Source organism: Salvelinus sp. IW2-2015, linkage group LG7, assembly GCF_002910315.2.
Source record: "Salvelinus sp. IW2-2015 linkage group LG7, ASM291031v2, whole genome shotgun sequence".
Classification (NCBI taxonomy): Eukaryota; Metazoa; Chordata; class Actinopteri; order Salmoniformes; family Salmonidae; genus Salvelinus; species Salvelinus sp. IW2-2015.
The window spans coordinates 33,349,214-33,362,788 of record NC_036847.1 but is presented as its reverse complement, the minus strand read 5'-3'; the positions used below and the strand labels follow the sequence as shown (position 1 = coordinate 33,362,788).

Here is a 13,575-nt window from a genome sequence, read left to right as displayed (position 1 = left end):
GTCCCGCCTCCGTGTTTTCTCTCTCCTCTCTCTCTCTCTCTCTCTCTCTCTCTCTCTCTCTCTCTCTCTCTCTCTCTCTCTCCTCTCTTTCTCTCTCTCTCTCTCTCTCTCCTCGCTCTCTCTCTCTCTCTTTTTTCTCTCTCTCTTCTCTCTCTCTCTCTCTCTCTCTCTCTCTCTCTCTCTCTCTCTCTCTCTCTCCTCTCCTCTCTCTCCCTCTTTCCCTCTCTCTCACTCGCTCTCTCTCTCCACGGGTCCCTCTAATCTACCTCAACCTTTTCTCTCCCGCCCCATATTCTCTCTCTCTCCTCTCTCCAACTGGTCCCTTCTCCTCTACCTCAACCTGTTCATTTCCCGCCACCATTCGCAATCTCCTCGCCTCTCTCTCTCAAATGTCCCTCTCCTCTACCTTCACACCTTTTCTCTCCCGTCACATCTCTCTTTCTCTCGTTCTCGTTCCAAACTGGCTCTCTCTCCATCCCTCAAAAATGATCTTTCCGCCTTTCTCTAATAATCTTTCTATCCCGCGTTCTCCCCCCCCCTCTCTTCCCTCTCTCTCCCTGTCAATCTGTCCTCTCTCTCGAGCATTCCCGCCCTCCTCTGTCCCAGCCTGCTGCCCTCCCCTAGAGCAAGCGATGGGGCCTGCAGGCAGGGGAGCATTAGCCAAAAAACACACCAGATTTCCATCTCCTTGGGGCCAAACATCTTACCGAACACGCTTCCTGCAAGTGCTCTCCCTCTACTCTACCCTCTCCCCTCTCCCTTACTCTCGCTCGTCGCTTCTGTTGACCTTCTCCCTCCTCTCCACTCTTATGCTTTTTCTTACAGGCCCACTGGTAGGCTCACAGTGCTAACCCTCTATTCCTCCTAACCTTCCTCTCATAGAATGGCCACCTTGGTCAACACATGTTTTTTGATCCATCAAAGTGCAGGCAACATGGCTAATGCACCACTGTGAAATGTCATGTGCAGTTCTATGAGAGACCTAGCTGGGGATGAGGTAACATTACTGTTGGTTATCTAGAGTGGAGAACGAAGAGAGAGCCTTGAGAAACAGGGAGAGAGCATTGAGAACAGGGGATAAGCCTGGAGAACAGGGAGAGAGCATTGAGAACAGGGGATATGAGCCTGGGAGAACAGGGAGAAGCATTGAGAACAGGGGAGAGAGCATTGAGAACAGGGGATAGGCCTTGAAACAGGGGAGAGAGCTTGAACAGAGGTGGACGAGAGAGCTGAGAACGGGATTAGGCCTTGAGAACAGAGGAGATAGACCTGTGAGAACAGGGGAGAGAGCTTGACAACAGGGGAGCGGATATAGAGCCTTGGAGAAACAGGGAGAGAGCCTGAGAACAGGGGGATAGAGCCTGGGAGACAGGCGAGAGAGAGCCTGGAGAACAGGGGATAGATCCTTGAGAACAGGGAGAGAGCCTTGAGAACAGGGGAGAGAGCCCTTGAGAACAGGGTGGAGAGAGCCTTGAAAACAGGGGAGAGAGCCTTGAGAACAGGGGAGAGAGCATTGAGAACAGGGGAGAGAGCCTTGAAGAACAGATAAGAGAGAGCCTTGAGAAGCAGGGGAGAGACCTTGAGAACAGGGGAGAGGAGCCTTGAGAACAGAAGAGAGAGCTTGAGAACAGGGGAGAGGCCTTGAGAACAGGGGAAGAGCCTTGAGAACAGAAGAGAGAGCTTGAGAACAGGGAGGAGAGCCTTAGGAACAGGGGGGAGGAGACGAGAGAGCCTTGGAGGGGCAGGACAGGAAGAGAGCCTTGAGAACAGGGGATAGAGCCTTGAGAACAGGGTGGAGGACCTTTGAGTAACAGAAAGAGAGAGCCTTGAGAAAAGGGAGAGAGCATTGAGAACAGAAGAGAGAGCCTTGAGAACGAAGAGAGGCTTGAGAAAGGAGAGAGAACAGGATAGAGCTTGAGAACAGGGAGAGAGCCTTGAGAACTAGAACAGCACGAGAGCCTTAGAGAACAGGGGATAGAAGCATTGAGAACAGGGAGAGAGCCTTGAGAACAGGAAGAGAGAGCCTTGAGAACAGGGTGAGGCCTTTGAGAGAACAGAAGAGAGAGCCTTGAGAACAGTGGAGAGAGCCTTGAGAAGAGGAGAGAGCCTTGAGAACAGAAGAGAGAGCCTTGAGAACAGGGGAGAGAGCCTTGAGAACAGGGGAGAGAGCCTTGAGAACAGAAGAGAGAGCCTTGAGAACAGGGGAGAGAGCCTTGGGAACAGGGGAGGAGGCAGATAGAAGTAATGGGGATGTGAACATAATGTAAACAGTATCATTAGTGAGCAGAACTGGGGCCAATTCCACTTCATGAACTCTGATTCCACCCAACCCATTCATTCATGTTTTTTTTCAAGTGTTGAGCCAAATCCTGGTCCCTTTTACCCCATCAAGCCTATCACCAAACAGAGTCCTAAAACAGTTTCTAGAGCAAAATAAAGCTGTATGTGTAACCATAGAAACGTCACTGAATTTGTACACTCTGTATACGCCAGAACTCTGTGGTGACCATTGTGGTAACCAATGATGTATATAAACCCTGGTTTGCTGCTGTTATGTATTGGCCAATGAGAGGGTTTGAAGCCACCGGTCAGCCATATTGGACCACCCCAGAAGAAGCAGTCCTCCATAGGAATGAATGGGATTCTACAGTATTGTTTCAAGGACAAAATTACATGTATTGAAGTATTTTTGTTGTTGTAGTGGGGGCAGTAACATTAGAACTTTCAAAAAAATTATACTTTACAGAAAATGTTGTAATATATTTTTTCATTTTTATGTTTAGCTCACATAATATGATTTTAAAGTATGTATTAAGGTGTTTTTAATATAATAAATGTGGGAAAAACGAATGTAGACATTAATAAATGCCTCTCTATACCTTCCACCCAAAATGTTTACAACGGTGGGGAAGTGCCAAGATGGAGGCATGGTGGCTTCAAAACAGTGCCCCCTGGCAGTCATCTAGTCTATATATAAATCATTGGCGGTAACACTGTTCTACATTGAGTCATAGAAGCTCATGACATATCAAAACAGACAGCGGTCTAATGGAGTGGTCCTTGAGAACCACATGGCAGGAATTTCACAACTAGATTCTGGTTGTCTCATCACCAGCCCAAACCATCTGGTTCTTCTCAGCTTCCAATTAGCATAGGAGAAAATCACACAAAGAAATGGCACTAGTAAATTCCTGTGATTTCATCGATGTGTTATGGACATATGTAAATATGATTATATTAGTACTGGAACCAATTGTTGTCTTCACATAGCATTTATCCACAACAATTATAATTTATGCTAATTAGCCAACTGTAGGGCCCTTTAAAATCAGACACAATCAAAGACACTTGTTTGGTTGGAGGTGTTTCTGTAGCGCACATGTGATTGCAGAGATTGATAAACAAAATGGCTGCCGGATTAATGCAAATAATAATAATGATATCATTCTGCCAGGTAGGCTTGGGCTACTTTGTAGTTGACATTTAAATGAGAAGGTTTTTTGTAAAGCCTTTCCATCTACTAGAAGATGATTCATTARCATCATCGCTAACGACTAAACAAAGAGGTAGACAAATGATGGGCACACAGACATGGGCATTCCCACTTTGTCTCTTCAGAAAGTTGAATGAAAATACGAGTCACTGACGCATTTTGTTCATGTATTATTATAATCTTGGGCAAATTAAAAAATGTTCTACTAAGTTCAAAACATTTTTGAATATTGTTGAATTCCGTTTTAATGTTTGGATTCAGTGAGTCCGTCTGTGCTCTCCACAACGCGGATTTTATAGGGTCCCACAACTGTTTTCCCCATGAGACAGCCAATCAGAGGGCAGTGATGAAAGGGAAGCCAATCGGTATTGAGAGCTGATGCCAGATGTGCTTTCATCACAGAGGGTCTCATCAGAGCATTGGGGATGTTATAGTGCCCAACAGGCATGGGAATGGTTAGTGTCCCTTAGGCAGCTGTCCATTCTCATAGACTCTCCTGAGAGGGAAGATAGTGGGGTGTGACTAAGGTCTAAGGTTCATGTCACATTGGAGGTACCTGACTGTATAGCTCCAAGCTAGGTTTTTCTCTTCAAACACACCATCGCCAACCCCCAGTCAATCATTTTTAATAAGCTGGTATGAGCGTTCTGAAGCTAATGAATGTTCTAAAACAGACCTAATGAATGTTCTAAAGCAGACCTAATGAGAGTTCTAAAGCAGACCTAATGAGCGTTCTAAAGCAGACCTAATGAGAGTTCTAAAACAGACCTAATTGAAGTCACTCTAAAGCAGACCTAAGAGATGGTTCTAAAAGCAGACCTAATGAGCGTCTAAAGCAGACCTAATGAGAGTTCTAAAGCAGACCTAATGAACCACTCCTAAAAGCAGACACCTAACGAATGTTCTATAAGCAGACCTAATGAGCATTCTAAAAGCAGACCTAGAGGTCCTAAAGCACCTAAAGAGTTAAGCCCTAACGACAGTTCTAAAGCAACTCTAATGAGAGTTCCTCAAGAGAACCTAATGAGAGGTTACTAAACCAAGACCTAATGAGCAGTTCTAAACAGACCTAATGTAACTGCTAAAGCAGGACCTAATGCTAAAGCCACCCTATGAATTAAAGCAGACCTAATGAGAGTCCTTAAAGCAAGACTAATGAGAGTTCTAAATAGCCAGACTTGCTAAAGCACCTAAGAGCGATTTAAACAGACTAATAGAGACTTAACAAGCAGACCTAATGGAGATCTTAAACCAGACCTAATGAATGTTCTAAAGCAGACTTATGAGCCGGTTACAGCAGCAACTAATACTTCTAAGACAGATTAACTCCTAAGCAAACTAGAATTTCTAACGAGACCGTAATGAAGAGATCTAACAGCAGAACCTAATGAGATGTTTCTAAAGCAGACCATGAGGAAGTTTCTAAAGCAGAACCTAAGTGAATGTTCTAAGCAGACTTTTATAAGGTTCCCAGCTAAGCAGACCTAATGACCGCTTCTCAGAGCAGACCTAATAACACGTTCAAGAGACCTAACGTAATGTTCAAAGCCACGACCTAATAGAGTTCTTAAAGCAGAAAGACCAGATTCCTTAAAAAGCGTTCAATGAGCAGTACCTAAAGCAGTTAGAATCAGTCTAAGTGCTTCTAAGTAACGCAGACCTAATGAGCGTTCAGAAGCAGAACCTAATAAGCGTTTCAGGAAGCAGACCTAATAAGTGCAGTAATGAGCTTAGAAAGGCAGACCTAATAGGTTCAGAAGCAGACCTAATAGAGCGTCAGAAGCAGACCTAATAAGCGTTCAGAAGCAGACCTAATAAGTGTTCGAGAAGCAGACCTAATGACGTTCAGAAGCAGACCTAAGAACAAAAGCCCGTTTCAGAAGCAGATCCCTAATAAGCGTTCAATGAAGCAGACCTAAATGAAAGCATTTCAGAAGCAGACCTAATAAGCGTTCAGAAGCAGACCTAATAAGTGTTCAGAAGCAGACCTAATGAACGTTCAGAAGCAGACCTAATGAGCGTTCAGAAGCAGACCTAATGAGCGTTCAGAAGCAGACCTAATAAGCGTTCAGAAGCAGACCTAATGAGCGTTCAGAAGCAGACCTAATGAGCGTTCAGAAGCTGACCTAATAAGTATTCAGAAGCAGACCTAATAATGTCCCTTCATTGGTTGGGGCCCTCAAAAGCCCAGGACTGCTGTAAGGTATTATCTCTTTATCCATCTGGCTTACACTCTGTCCATAATATGTCTCCCGCTCCCTCTCTTTCTTCCTCTTTCTCTTCATCTCTCTCTCTCTCTCTCTCTCTCTCCAGCTCTCCTCCTGTCTCTCTCTGCCCATCCCTCTCCCCATCCCTCCTTCCCTCCTTCCATCTTCCATTCACTCGCTCTCTCTTTCTCGCTCTCTCATTCCCTCCCTCTCTCTCCAAACAGCTGAGGGTGGGTACAGGACAGAACAGAACATATACGACAGAGGTCACATGTGTCCCTCTGGTATCGGTAATTACTGTGTGGGACTCCCAGTCATGGAGCCAGTGTCAACAACCCTCTTCCTCCCCTCTCCTCCTCCCCTCCTCCCAGTCATGGAGCCAGTGTTAACAGTGACTACAACAACCCCCTCCTCTCCTCCACCCCTCCTCCAAGTGAAACAAGTATTCAAAGAGCAATGCTGGACAAAAATAAACAGTGGTAAATAAACAGAACTGAAAAAATCTGCAAGGCGAGATTGCCAGAGATCAACATTGGAAAAATCACATAGTAGTCAGTTCATTGTCTTTATGAACCTATAAATGGCAATATCCTGGACGTGACTCTACGGCACCAAACACATCTCCATGGTCTGCCTCTGACTTTGGCGGAGAGAGGTAGAAGACATTCTTGGGATGATAGGGAGACTTTTCAGCACTCAGAACAGAAAATAACAGGACAGTGGCCAATTACCCTGGCTTATTTCCCGTCCACCAAGGGTCATCTGGCAGAACCCCAGACCTGCTAAGTCAGCTGTCATGCTTATGGTTTTAACGCTGATCAGCATCACACTGACTCACTCATTGGTATGACCACATTAAAAACAAGCCACTCTATCTCCCCCGGCAATTATCATGACTCTGTGACAGGGTGGTGACTGACTCCCTAACGATGATGAGACAGCCATTCTATTTCTATTCTACACTTCCTGTTGTTGATTTTAACATAAACAAATTTAGACTATTCCTCCTAAAATAGGAGAAATGTCTTTCTTCCTGACATATTTGGGCAGCTCATCATGGGCAACGTTACCCAACCCTTAACCCTTCAATCCCTGTGGACAACTCCAGCTCACAGATAAGTTGTTCTCTACACAGAGAACACGCTGAAATAAAACACTGTTTTGGCGTATTTGTGTATTTTTGAAGTGGGATTGTTCATGAAAGAGATGAGTCAGCTGTAGGTTGTTGACTTCGTGCTTGGATGACTGACAGCAACTCCACAAGACAAGTACAAGAGAGGAAGCCACAGAGAGAAACAAGAGGGGAAGCCATAGAGAGAAGTACACAGACTTCTTTATTCTGGTCACTTTATTTTCCAGGAAATGCTTTATTCTGGGAAGAGAAGATGAAGTGCTTTTCCTGAGGGAGCACTGACAGGACAGTGAAGTAACTGTTCTGGACGACTGTGTGATCTCGCTCTCCGTAGACGATTTGAGTAAGACCTTTAAACAGGTTAACATTCACAAGGCCTTGGGGCCAGATGGATTGCCAGGACGTGTACTCAGAGCATGCGCTGATCAGCTGGCAAGTGTCTTCAATTACATGTTCAACCTCTCCCTGACCCAGTCTGCAATACCTACATGTTTCAAGCAGACCACCATAGTCCCTGTGCCCAAGAACACCAAGGTAACCTGTCTAAATGACTACCGCCCCGTAGCACTCACATCTGTAGCCATGAAATGCTTTGAAGGGCTGGTCACGGCTCACATCAACACCATCATCCCAGACACCCTGGACCCAATCCAATTTGCATATCGCCCCAACAGATCCACAGATGACGTAATCTTGATTGCACCCCACACTGCCCTATCCCACCTGGATAAGAGGAACACCTATGTGAGAATGTTGTTCATTGACTACAGCTCAGCGTTCAACACCATAGTGCCCTCCAAGCTCATCACTAAGCTCAGTACCCTGGGACTGAACCCCTCCCTCTGCAACTGGATCCTTGTTGCCTACCCCCAGGTTGTGAGGGTAGGCAACAACACATCCGCCACACTGACACTCAACATGGAGGCCCCTCAGGGGTGCGTGCTTAGTCCCTCCTGTACTCCCTGTTCACCCATGACTGTGTGGTCGCACACGACTCCAACGCCATCATTAAGTTTGCTGACTACACGATGGTGGTAGGCCTGATCACCGATGACGATGAGACAGCCTATAGGGAGGAGGTCAAAGACCTGACAACAACCTTTCCCTCAACATCAGCAAGACAAAGGAGCTGATCGTGGACTACAGGAAACGCAGTGCCAAGCACAACCCCATCCACAGGGTTGTAGTGGAGCGGGTCGAGAGCTTCAAGTTCCTTGGTYTCCACATCACTAAGGAATAATCATGATCCACACACACCAACACAGTTGTGAAGAAGGTACGACAACACCTCTTCCCCCTAAGGAGGCAGAAAATATTTGGCATGAGCCCTCAGATCCTCAAAAAGTTCTACAGCTGCACCATTGAGAGCATCTTGACTGGCTGCATCACCGCTTGGTATGGCAACTGCTTGGCATCCGACCGTAAGGAGCTACAGAGGGTAGTGCGTATGGCCCAGTACATCACCTGGGCCGAGCTCCCTGCCATCCAAGACCTCTATACCAGGCGGTGTCAAAAGAAGGCCCTAAAAATTGTCAAAGACTCAAGCCACTCAACTCATAGAGTGTTCTCTTTGCTACCGTACGGCAAGCGGTAACGATGTACCAAGTCTGGAACCAACAAGACCCTGAACAGCTTCTACCCCCAAGCCATAAGACTGATAAATAGTTAACGAAATAGCTACCCAGACTATCTGAATTTTATCCCCTGTTGCACCAACTCTTTTGACTCATCACATACGCTGCTGCTACTGCTTATTATCTATCCTGTTGCCTAGTCACTTTGTCCCTACCCATACAGTATCTACATATCTACCTCAAGTACCACGTACCCCTCCACATCGACTCGGTACTGGTGCCCTGTATATATAGCCAAGTTATCGTTACTCATTGTGTATTTATTCCTTGTGCTATTTTTTTCTCTCTGCATTGTTGGGAAGGGCCCCTAAGTAAGCATTTCACTGTTAGTCTACACCTGTTGTTTACGAAGCATGTGACATATTCAATTTGATTTGTTTCGATTTTTTACTTTGTCACAAGGCTTATAGCAACACTTGTCTGTAAAAGGTTGTCAATTTAGTCATAATGACAGTACAGGGGTTCACAGATGCCTAGTGAATGAGGATTCCTCCAGATTCATGGAGAAAGAACGTGACAGGAAACGGAGGTATTACATACCCAACTAAGACGCTCAGGATCAAAGTGAAAAGCAGCCAAATATGATCAAGGTCTTGAAGAGAACAGCCTAACAGTGTTCAAGGTCTTGTAGAGAACAGCCTAACAGTGTTTCATGGTTCTTGTAGAGAGCAGCCTAACAGTGTTCAAGGTCTTGTAGAGAACAAGCCTAAAGTGTTCATGGTCTTGTAGAGAGCAGCCTAACAATGTTCAAGGTCTTGTAGAAGAGGAGGCCTAACAGTGCTTCAAGGTCTTTGTAGAAGAAACAGCCTAACAGTGTTCATGGTCTTGTAGAGAGCAAGCAACAGTGTTTCAAGGTCTTGACAGAGAACAGCCCTAACAGTGGTTCATAGTCCTTTGTAGAGAGCCAGCCTAAACAGTGCTCAAGTCTTGTAGAGAACAGCCTAACAGTGTTTCATGGCTCTTGTAGAGAGCAGCCTAACACAGTGTTCTTAAGGTCTTGTAGAGAACAGCCTAACAGTGTTCAAGGTCTTGAAGAGAACCCTAACAGTGTTAAGGTCTTTGAAGAGCAGCCTAACAGTGTTCAAGGTCTTGTAGAGAACAGCCTAACAGTGTTCAAGTCCTTGAAGAGAACAGCCTAACAGTTTGATCAAGGTCTTGAAGAGCAGCCTAACAGTGTATCCATAGGTACTTTATAGAGAACAGCCTAACAGTGTTCAAGGTCTTATAGAGAACAGCCTAAACAGTGATCAGGTCTTGTAGAGTAGAGCCTAAACAGTGTCAAGGTCTGTAGAAGACAGCCTAACAGTGATCAAGGTCTTATAAGAGAACAGCCTAACAGTGTTCAAGGTCTTTATAGAGAACAAGCCTAACAGTGTTCAAGGTCTTGTAGAGAAGCAGCCTAACAGTGTTTGAAGGTGCTTGAAGAGAACAGCCTAACAGTGATCAAAGGTCTTGTAGAGAGCACGCCTAACAGTGATTCAAGGTCCTTATAGAGAAACAGCCTAACAGTGTTTTCAAGGTCTTATAGAGAACAGCCTAACAGTGTCAAGGTCTTGTAGAGAGCAGCCTAAACAGTGATCAAGGTATCAAGCCTCAAGTGATAGAGAACAGCCTAACAGTGTTCAAGGTCTTGTAGAGAACAGCCTAACAGTGTTCAAGGTCTTGGTAAGAGGCAGCTAAGTTGTGAGGTTGAGAGCAGCCTAACAGTGTTTCAGTCCTTGTTAGAAAAGCCAAGTCAGGCTCTTGTAGAACAGTACTGTTCAAGGTCTTGTAAGAGAAACAGGCCTAACAGTGTTTCAGGTCTTGTAGAGAAGCAGCTAACAGTAAGTTTTAAGCAAACATGCAGTCTTGAGAGAACAAGCTAACAGTGTTGAAGTCTTGTACAGAGCAGCCTAACACGTGTTTCAAGGTCTTGTAGAGAAACAGCCTAACAGTGTTCAAAGGCCTTGTAGAGAGACAGCCTAACAGTGTTCAAGGTCCTGTAAGAAAGCAGCCAACAGTGTTCAAGTCTTATAGAGAACAGCCTAACAGTTTCAAGGTCTTATGAGAGAACAGCCTAAAAGTTTCAAGTCTTGTAGAAGACAGCCTAACAAGTGTTCAAGGTCTGTAGAGAATCAGCCACACAGTGTGCAAGGTCTTGTAGAGAGCCAGCTAAACAGTGTTCAAGGTCTTGTAGAGAACAGCCTAACAGTGTTCAAGGTCTTGTAGAGAACAGCCTAACAGTGTTCAAGGTCTTATAGAGAACAGCCTAACAGTGTTCAAGGTCTTATAGAGAACAGCCTAACAGTGTTCAAGGTCTTGTAGAGAACAGCCTAACAGTGTTCAAGGTCTTGTAGAGAACAGCCTAACAGTGTGCAAGGTCTTGTAGAGAGCAGCCTAACAGTGTTCAAGGTCTTGTAGAGAGCAGCCTAACAGTGTTCAAGGTCTTGTTCTAATTACAGAAAACAAGGTGAACACAACAAGATCTGGCCAGAAACTGACCTGCAAGCTCAGGTCAAGCTCTCAGAACACGATGTTTCTCTCTCCCTCTGTTCATATGTCTCCCTCTCTCTCTTTCATTCTCAATGACTGTGGTAAAGCTAAGGTTATTAAAATAGCCTCTATTGACTAGCATAACATAGGGGCTTTTTATTGAAATCAGACAGATTTTCATGGACAATAATTTATAAAACCCTCAAGGCCAGACGGATGTTGTAGCATGTGTATTTTCAGATTGTGTTTGCACTTCTGCTTGTGGTTTCAATGAGCCCCAGGCAGCTCCCTTGGATCAGAGCTTCCTAAMTCCCAACCTTTCATGGTTGAGCCCCCTCAGCACTGGCTCTTAAGGCCAGTTGAGAGGCCAGAGTCCCACACCCCCAGAGGCTGGCCTGGCCTCTCCCTTCCTGGGCAGGACCGATGGCTATCACTGCCGGGACATTGCATCGGCCACCACCAGTCAACAGCCCACCCTCAGCTATGCAGCTATCATTTCCAGATCCCAACACATCCAGGCCAGGCCACAAACAACCGAGCMTATACAAAACACAACCTGGCCACAAACAACTGAGCCTATACAAAACACAACCAGGCCACAAACAACCGAGCCTATACAAAACACAACCAGGTCACAAACAACAGAGCCCAAACAGAACACAACAGTGTGGAAATAGTATCTTCCTGACCAACAGCATTGTTTTGAGGAAACAGAGCCAGAGCTTTACAATCCACAGAACAAGAGTGACCTACATACTATGCCAGGTCTACTGCAGACCATTTCGTGCCCATTCCTTGATAGAAATCTTCAAAGATTAAACTAATATTAAAAAACCAACTGGCTATGGATTTGTATTGGTTTGCTACTTTTCAAACCCATCCCCTTATCCTCTAGGGCTATTTCCTCAAATGGAAATAGATGGTACGAAGACTGGAAAGCAATCTCTGCCACATGCCTTCTTCCATAACGCATGGCGCCAGCCGCTGCAGTCTGCCAAGTCTCTGCCTGCCCCTGGCCAAAGCTGGGCATCAATGACCCTTTCAAATGGGGCTTGGGTGCAGTCGGTCACATCAATGGCTACTAGCTCATAGCAGGGACAGGAAGGGTACACTCTTAGAGAAAAGGATTCCAAAACGGTTCTTTGGCTGTCCCTATAGAAGTAACCTTTTTGGTTCCAGGTAGAACTCTTTCTGGTTCCATGTAGAACAGTGGAAAGGGTTCTACCTGGAACCAAAAAGGGTTCTTCAAAGGGGACAGCTCTTGGTAGCACCTTTTTTTCTAAGAGTGTAGAATAAGTTGGGTAAGTTACGCAGGAGTGAATCGGTTTGGAGTCTTACCTTTGCCTCGCATTTCTTGTGAGTGGCTGTTTTACACACTGGAGAGAGAAGGATGGCAACAGAGAGGGTGGGGAGACAGAAGGGAAGCATTAGTCAGGTTCATTTGGTGTATTCTATGTAGCATGTTAGCTGGTCTGAGGGTCCTTGACAACTCACTCCTTGACAGCTAAACTGTATCCTCTATGGAGGAAGAGGGTGGAGAGAGAGAGAGAGAGAGAGAGAGAGAGAGAGAGAGAGAGAGAGACTCACCTCGGCAAAAGGACCCTGTGTTGTCCACACTCTGACGACACACCCCACACTGACGGTTCTTCTTAAAGGTCTTCTCCTTGAAGACATGGGGCTCCCCCTTCCCTGTCTACCAACACACAGGTACACACACAGTCAGAAACCCAGTACGTAGGGAGTAGCAAGCACACACTAGAGGATTCTTGGTGTGTTTGAGTGACAGGAGCTTTGCTGTCAGGTGTTTTTTCTGCTCCAGAACCTCTAGATGGTTGGTTGTGTAACGGAGGTAATCCTTCTAGTAACACGCCCATGATCCTACTGTGTTTCACAACATGAACTTGGCTATAAACATGAGGTGCATGTCTCATGGCATGGTAACTAAGAACATGTCAACACGGGAACACATGGTTGCTCTGCTCTTACACACACAGACACACACACCCCTCTCTCTGAGTCATGAACTAAGGTAAGAAACAGAAGTAAAAAAGACACCCACTCAGGTATACTGAGGACAAATCCACCAGCTAATGTAAATCCTCAGAAGTGGCCACGCATGTCCGTGTGTCCTTGTCCGTGTGTCCATGTCTGTGTGTCCCTGTCCGTGTGTCCATGTCCGTGTGTCCGACACGGACGAGGGGACACACAGACAGGGACACAGACGGGACACACGGACCAGGGACAGGACGTTCACGGACCAGGACATCACGGACATGGACACAAGGACAGGACACACGACAGAGGACAACACGACAGGGACACAGGACAAGGGAACAACGAGACACGGACAGGGACACACGGACAACGAGCGACACGGAACCACGAACACGGACGAGACAGCCAGACGGGGACATACGGACATGACACACGGACGAGGCAACACGGACAGGGACACACGGCACGACAGGGAACACGGGACAGAAGACGGCCATGGACACACAGCAGGGACAGCAGGAATGGACAACGGACAGGGACACACACGACGGACACGCACGACGGACAACGGACAAGGGACACACGGACAGGGACAGCACGGACACGACACACGAAACGGACACGGACACGACGGACAAGGGA

General features: G+C 46.1%; 1 protein-coding gene across 1 annotated transcript in view; it reads right to left on the bottom strand.

Annotated features, from left to right (window-relative positions):
* LOC111966153 (tensin-2-like) overlaps positions 1 to 13,575 on the bottom strand; it is a 68,258-nt gene that overhangs the window by 23,024 nt on the left and 31,659 nt on the right. Inside the window, exons 2-3 of the mRNA XM_070444346.1 lie at positions 12,526 to 12,631; positions 12,210 to 12,314 (exon numbers count right to left, since the gene is read on the bottom strand). Coding sequence (XP_070300447.1) covers positions 12,210 to 12,314; positions 12,526 to 12,631 — 211 coding nt within the window. The remainder of the gene's footprint in view (positions 1 to 12,209; positions 12,315 to 12,525; positions 12,632 to 13,575) is intronic.